This window comes from Diplotaxodon limnothrissa, linkage group LG19 (genome assembly GCF_057381915.1).
Source record: "Diplotaxodon limnothrissa isolate DT_005_m linkage group LG19, D_limnothrissa_male_GT1.1, whole genome shotgun sequence".
In the NCBI taxonomy this organism is placed as follows: Eukaryota; Metazoa; Chordata; class Actinopteri; order Cichliformes; family Cichlidae; genus Diplotaxodon; species Diplotaxodon limnothrissa.
This window is the reverse complement of record NC_140614.1, coordinates 21,209,301-21,217,210: the sequence shown is the minus strand read 5'-3', so window position 1 is coordinate 21,217,210 and position 7,910 is coordinate 21,209,301. Positions and strand designations below refer to the sequence as shown.

The 7,910-nt window shown below is 38.1% G+C and overlaps 1 protein-coding gene across 1 annotated transcript; it reads left to right on the top strand.

The window, feature by feature from the left end:
- Positions 1-317: 317 nt before the first annotated feature.
- Positions 318-4,341, top strand: rab32b (RAB32b, member RAS oncogene family). The gene is made up of 3 exons (XM_085342472.1): positions 318-531; positions 3,529-3,806; positions 4,177-4,341. Exons 1-3 carry the CDS (start codon positions 318-320, stop codon positions 4,339-4,341), a joined length of 657 nt encoding a protein of 218 aa, XP_085198598.1.
- Positions 4,342-7,910: the final 3,569 nt, after the last annotated feature.

Genomic DNA, 7,910 nt, shown 5'->3' with positions numbered 1-7,910 from the left:
TAAATATTTTTTATGCTTTTGTCTTTCATGTTTTTCAAGTTGAAACATTAGGTGGCTCTGTGCTCTTGGCGTGGTTGCTAGTGATTTATAAATCAAAGGTCAGCTTTTTATTGCTCTGGTTTGAAGGAAGAATTTCAAAACAGGGACACCGTAGGAAGTAGTGAGTGACACAGGGAATAACGCAGAGTGTTGTAACACTGTTATTTCTACAAATTGTTATTTTACTTTAAAACTCTGTGTAAATGTGACCTAGTTTTACACAATTATTAGGAAAATATTTTATCTGTCTCGATGCCTGTCAGCTCGTGGACCGCAGCATGGGAAGGATTTCGGTGACATTATCTACAGAGAAGCTTTTTAAAGTTTTAGTCATTGGGGATCTGGGGGTTGGGAAAAGCAGCATTGTCATGCGTTATGTTAATAAACGCTTTGATGAAACATACAAAGCATCCATTGGAGTTGACTTTGCCCTAAAGACAATTGAATGGGATCCTAAGACAGTGGTGAGACTACAGCTTTGGGATATTGGAGGTGAGTTTCAAAACTATAAAGCAAATTCCTGTACAAAAATACTGGATGAACAGGCTAAATCTAATTTTATGGCATCTGTTATAAACTCTGTAGAAACTGTACTGCGACACTTCTGTGAAAACACGATTTAAAAAGTTTCTCCAAAGCTTTTATCTGTAAACGTTTTAAATGTAGTAAAGTAATATCTCGATACATTTATTTATATATAATGTGTATTTGAATAGAGTATACCAGAGATACACTCCCTAGCCACTGCATTAGGTATACATGTTCTACATAATGTCTAATTGGCATTGCAGCAACTCAGTGCATTTAGGCATGTGAATGGTAAAGATGAACAGCTGAAGTTCAAACTGAGCATCAGAATTGGGAAGAAAGGTGATTTAAATGACTTTTAATGTAGTACGGGTGTTGGTGCCAGACAGGCTGGTCTGAGTATTTCAGAAACTGCTGATTTACTGGGATTTTTCCCCAAAAAACATCTATAGGGTTTAGGGAGAATGGTCCAAAAAAGAGAAAATGTCCAATGAGTGGCAGTTCTCTGGGTCAAAATGCCTTGTTGAGGACAGCAGAGAGGCCAGACTCCTCTGAGCTAAGACAACAGTAACTCAAATAACCACTTATTACAACTAGAGATGGACCGATCTGATATTACGTATCGGTATCGGTCCGATACTGACCTAAATTACTGGATCGGATATCGGAGAAAAATAAAAAATGTAATCCGATCCATTAAATATCACGAAAGCACCTCACAAAACTTGCAACACGCCGTAACTCACCTCAGAACGTTAGCACGTCGGAGCAGTATGCATCACGTGATAGAGCGGCTGTGGCATGCGGGACCTGTCAGTGGTCTGGATAGCATTTGGAGCTTCGCTAGCAACCCGGCATTTCATCTCTGACAAAGTTATCCCGAGAGAAGTAAAGCAAGTGTGTAAGTCCATCTCTGAATGTTTGTAAAGCATTCCTGCGTTAAGCTTAACAAGCGACTGCCTCTCCTGCTGCTACTTCAATCATGAAACTGCTTAACGATCAGCTGATCGGCTTTTCTGTCGCGAGTCCGTGTCTCTTGTTTGCTTTTGGCCCACTTTGCACCAGAAAGAGGAAACCAGGGGCTGAACAACAGCAGCACGTTTAAGCTTGATCAGCTGTTGTTAGAATGTATTTAATATTACTTTCTACTCGAGGATCTTTTTCTACGTAGCTGACGCTGGTAACTGTGCAGGGGCGGATCTAGCAAAGTTTAGCCAGGGGGGCCGATAGGGCATTAACAGGGAAAAGGGGGCACAAAGACATACTTTTCTTTCTTATTCTCATTTAAAATGTCTAGCTTTTAATAAATAATTATCTGACACCCAAAGTTTCAATTTGATGTAAAATGAATAGAAGTCAATTACTGTATATAGTAACTATTAAGTCTAATATATATACCCTAGTAAGCTATAGTACTTTTTCCTTTGGGAAGGTACCATCTGTGCAGTCTGCAATTTTGTTGAAGAAAGATGTTGAATCTATTTAATATTTCTTGAAAAATAATTGATTTCTGTGCATTTTTTTTCACACTGCATCAAATTAAGGTTGATTACGTTGATTAAGCATCATGAGGTGGAGCGTGAGGGGTGGTTCCCTATTTTTTATTTATTTATTTTTGTTGTTGCTGGGAGTTGGAACCCTATTAGTTAGGTTGCTTAATATTTATGCTAAGTACTCTTTAAAATACCAGAATAGGGAGGATGGTGTAGGTTTAAGTTTATTAGATTGATCAGTATTGCTGAACTATGAAATATTTTTTTTTGCATACAGGTATAACAGAATAGCTTTAGTGTAGTTGTTGTTTTAAACTTGAGTATGAACTTATACAAAATGCAGCAAGATATTTAAAAAACAGTTTTGTTGATTAAAAAACACTATATCGGATTCATATCGGTATCGGCAGATATCCAAATTTATGATATCGGTATCGGTATCGGACATAAAAAAGTGGTATCGTGCCATCTCTAATTACAACCATGATATTCAATGAATGAGCAATACATCAAACCTTGAAGCAGGTGGGCTTTAGCAGCAGAAGACCAGAAGTGTAAAAACACTGAAGTTACAGTTTGCACTGGCGCACCAAAATTGGACATATTGGAAAAACATTTCCTGGTCTGATGACTTTTGATTTTTTTCAGCAACCTTTGGAAGGTAGGTACAGAATTTGGAAATCTGGCTCCATCCTGCCTTTTCATCAACAATTCAGACTGGTTGTGGTTACTGTGGGTTATTTTTTGGCACATTTTGGGCCTCTTAGTTCCATTTTTTAAACCCCACAGCCTACAGAGGATTGTTGTTGACCATGGCCACCCCTTTATGTCCACAGCGAACCCATCTTGTTACGACTGCTTCCAGTCACAAATGTCACAAATCCAGTAGCAAGGTGTACTTAATGAAGTGGGTGCTGAGTGTACATTTACATTTAAAATGATAGAAAGTACACTTATTTGCCTAAAATATATTTTAAATAAACAAGAACTCTGGAGGAAAGCATTTTATTTGCACATAATATTCCAAAATTGCACATTTTTTAAAATTCATCCAAATCCATTTTTTCCCCTGTGGAAATTATATTTTAGTTCTTTTTTGGTGACACAACTTTTATACACATTTTAAAAGTTAAATTTAAGTTTAAGTTTGCTGAATGCTTTAGTGCCTGGAAACTCAAGTCAAACTGCAGTGTTGTTGTTTTTTTGATCCATTCTTTACTCAGAGCTAATTTTAATCCTAGCCAGTGTCCATGGAAACATATGATTTTATTTCAGAAAATTATCAGTAGTCTCTCAGTTCTTACATAACATTTAGGTTGCAGTCAGATTTGACATGATAATTCAGACCAAAAAGAAATAATAGCTGCCTATCCATGAGAAAAAAAAGACACATTCCTACTTGCAGCCAGGTTTTATTAGAAGTTGAGCAAAAGGATCCATTACACACATAATTTTATTATCCCTCAAGGCCAAGAGAGGTTTAAGAACATGTCCAGAGTGTACTACAAAGAGGCGATGGGAGCAGTAGTGGTCTTTGACATTACAAACAGCTGCACCCTGGAGGCTGCCTCTGAGTGGAAGCAAGACCTGGATACCAAAGTGCGTCTTGACAGTGGCCAACCGATCCCTGCTGTCCTGCTGGCCAACAAATGCGACCTGATGGGGAAGGATGGAGCCTTGGTGTCCTCTCTGGACAGCTTTTGTAAAGACAACAGCTTCCTGGGCTGGTTTGAGACTTCTGCTAAGGTTTGTGCAACCATAGAAGGGGAATATGTGCCTTCAGTAACAGTCAGTGTTGGGTGTTTAGAGGTAATAACGTTAGGATATTCAGCAGATCATTAACTGATTATCTCAGGGATTGGATTCTGTTTGACTAATTTAATAGATTTTATATCTAAAAATATTCATATTGCAAGTAAGCATACTGCATGAGATCATGCATTAGACTTGCATGAGGGTATGCTCTATTGCATGTGTGAACTTTATCACTGCAGCTACTGCATATAACCTGTTCATATAAATATGTTAAAATATTAAAACACGCAGCCAAAAACTTAACCCGGCGGATGCACGCACAATGTTCTAAATCGTGTTCTTCCCTGCTTTTTTTTTTTAGGAAGATATAAATATTGAAGAGGCAGGTGCCTTCCTTGTCAAACAAATAATGCTGTGTGACACCAGCCTGTCCGCTGAAGAGCACCACTGGGATAGGATCAAAGTGAACCTGATTCCCACGGAGAGTCAGAGTCAGTCACTGTGCTGCGGGAGATCACTGTTCTGAGACAAAGAGCCAAACTAAAGCTACTGCTGGTTAAACAGAACCTGACCTGTTTGTGGTGCTGGGACATGAATCCACAGCCGCCTCAGTGAAGCTATGACAGAAAGCCACCAAGCTTCAGTAGCTTTATATTCATATTTCTGCTTTGCTGATTTTTCTCAATAATCTATGGACTGTGTGGGCTGCCTCATAAACACCTCTGTGGAGACAATGAGCTCATTCCTCTGATAAACCACTGATCCAGTCAGGATAATAAACAGATCAGCATGATACACATCCTGCTGGGAAAAGCCTGTGACACTCACTGCACAACCAAGACGTGCTAGTGAATGACCTACTATGATGAGGAGCCACAAGCTATCTAACGTTTATTCCCATGCAGAAAAACAGCGAAAATGTATATTTCATCAAATAGTCCTCATCAAATGACACTTTATTTGATTGCAGCTTCCACTGTGCCTTCGTCTGTTATGCAACCCATGCATATAATTATCTCTTAATCACTTTTGCAGTAAGATGAGCTAAGACCCAAGCATAAGCAAGGCATCTCAGATTGATATGGCCAAAAGCAGAGAAAAGCTATCAGCATGACCTGATTTTGGTGGAGAAAAGAGATTTGTGAAAATGCCCAGAGAGTACACAGTGTCCTATACTGGGAGCAGAGCATTTAGCATGTATCTAACAAATATCAGAAGAGTGAGTGTATGTGACTGTATGTGTCAATGAAGTAAAATATCAGCCACTAAATTCTGGCTGAGATTGAAATAAAATCATTTGGAAGTATTTAGAAAATGACAAGCTCATCCATTCATCGCACACCCTCGACAGGTTACCAGGCTTATAAGTTCATTATTAGTTTAGTTATTGCTACACTGCCTAAAGTAACTGGTTAATTCTACGTTGATCAACTTAACAAATATATTTCTTGCCTCTTTTTCATGGACAGTTTGTTCATTTAAATCATGTCACCATGACCTTTTTAAAGGCTTGTAAATTTTATGCTTTAATCAGTTACAAGGTGTTTTAACAGAATACGTTTGAAATAATAACTTTTAATTGAGTGGTTTGTTTTAATGCTATTAATGTGAAATTAAAGTGCCTTTAAAGTCGGACATTTAAACCAGTGCAATGTACGATACCTTGTCTTGCTCATTGACATGTTTTGTGTTGCTCAGGTTATTTTTGCACACCAATCTGTTCTTTGCTGTCCTGTAGTTTTACCTTTCGGTGTCCTTGCAGTGCAGCAAGGGAACTGTTCTACATCCTGCCGCTGGTTACCTTTTCAGAGTAGCATTTGTCCAAATTCAGCCACTCTCTCCAGATGTGTCATGAGAATGGATTTAACCTTGGAGTATAATCACATGTTTTGTTATATCAGCAGTTGTTGACGTGGCATTAATTTGCATTACCATAAATTTCCCCCAAAATAGATTAAAAAGTTAAAAATGGGCACCATAATTTCCCATATTTATCCAAACCCCATCACAAATTCATCTGATCTCTACATGCTGATCAAAGGAGTTGCAGCATAAAAGCCAGCAAGGTAGTTTACCTCATGTGGCAATTGTGCCTGAGGCAAAACGATGGAAGAAGTAACACACAACTGCTAATTTTGGATGTATGTCCCAGTTTCTGGAGACCTACATTCAGAAGTCAAAGAGGGATGCTGGCCCCAATACTTTTTCACATCGGACACAAAAGCCCCGCTCCTTAACTTGTTTATAAATATGACAGTTTGAATGGATGGGAGCCTCACTCCCAGCAACAGATCCCATCACTTGTGCATTATTGATATTGCCCTGTTTTATCAGCCCTCCGGCGTGCATTTTCTCTGGCAGCTTCGTTCATATATTCATGACTGCATGACAATTTCAATTTAGTCAAACTTGTGAATAGGTTTATAAAGCGTAAAGCTTTGTGCATAGCTTTGCTGTGCCTCTCACTGTCTCCCATTGTGCCTTGTGTGACCCATTTTATGATGTCCTGTGTGGAAAAAGTCTTTGAATAGCAGACATTTGCAGACATTCTCCTGCACCTACATTATATATGTTGATGTGCCCGAGTCCATAAATGCAAGAAAAGAAATGCTAGAATATGAATGAACCTATACCCTTTAAACTGACCACGTCCTGAACCATCAAGGGGCTCCATGATGACGGTCTGGAATCCTTACGTTGCTGTCCATGGTTCTGAATTTTTGTCACAAGGCGAGTTCTCAAACACAACAAAATACAGATTTAGAGGTTAATAGTTTTGCTAGTAGATGACGCCATCTAGTGCACAAAATATACCTGTGCAAAGACACTTTGAGAAGGGACACAAAGTGTTTTTTTCTTTTGTGTTGCTGTCCACATCAACGCTGAGACAAACTGATTCTATCTGAAAATCCTGTTTCTGATTCTAAAGGGTTATTGGCAGTACTGAACCAGTCCTGTTTCCCCCATCAACCACCAACATGCTTTGCTTCATCGCATCATGTTTCTGAATCAGATTTTTACATTTGTAGCTACATTTGCAGCATTTAAGTGTTATCTATAGCAGTTTAAAGGATAGGCTAATCAGATGTTTTGCATGTAATGATCTGCAAAATAACCAGTGCCAATGAAGCTACTACTTTTTTAAAAGCAATATTTAAAGTAGCATAAAATGCAAATACTCAACTTCTTCCACTTTGTGATCAGTGCTGTTTGTCAAATCCACACACTGCACTGAAAATGTTTTTATTTATATTATTTGGTATGCATTCTTTTTTTTCCCCCAGCAGTATGAATAATTGAAGTTCATACAGTTATGATAAAAATAAAGTACTCACTCTTTCTATTCTAAGGTTTTACATATCAGGACATTATAAATAATAATAATAATGTGGTCCTTCAAGTCGGGCAAGTACAACCTCAGATAAACAACACATGACATATTACACCATGCCCTTATTTAACAAGAATTAAGCCAAAATGCAGAAGTAGACATACATGCGAAGCACATTCTCACAGGTTTCATAGGAATTACCTCTATAAACACAGACGATTTGACAGAGACTACCTGAAAAACATGTAACATTAACATGTACTTTGGTGTAGTATGGATGGTAGTAGGAGGTGGGGGTCTTTATCAATACCAAACGCTGAAGCAGTATAAAAAAAGAAAATACTAAAACACTGAATATAATACAGCATATTAGTACAAATACCTCATACCAACTGTCAGACACAGTGGTAGTGGGCTGATGATGGTCACTGAGTGAACTCCTCTTCATACTAAAGCATTTTGGAGTCAAATGTGAGACCATCTATCTGAAAGTCAAAGCTTTCTGAAATTAGGTAACGTAACAGGACAATGATCCAAAGCACAGCAGCACAGATTCTGAGTTAATAAATTAAGCTTAAGAAATGAGAATACAATATGTTTTGTTTTGTTTTTGCAACAGTCAACAGGTAAGAAAGTGTCTAGAAGTCTATTATGTGTAGACAAAACACTGTAATCTTGTGTTAGATGCTTTTTTTGTGCTTGAATGATTCATGAGTCTAAAATTACATCACTCTTAAAATGGCCAGGTACAAGAACTGGACTGG

Bases quoted from the DNA above. Each gene is read 5' to 3' on its own strand.
- rab32b (XM_085342472.1), top strand. From the start codon at position 318: ATGGGAAGGATTTCGGTGACATTATCTACAGAGAAGCTTTTTAAAGTT. The intron at 532-3,528 runs GTGAGTTTCAAA...TTATCCCTCAAG, and splicing joins ACAGCTTTGGGATATTGGAG to GCCAAGAGAGGTTTAAGAAC. The intron at 3,807-4,176 runs GTTTGTGCAACC...TTTTTTTTTTAG, and splicing joins GGTTTGAGACTTCTGCTAAG to GAAGATATAAATATTGAAGA.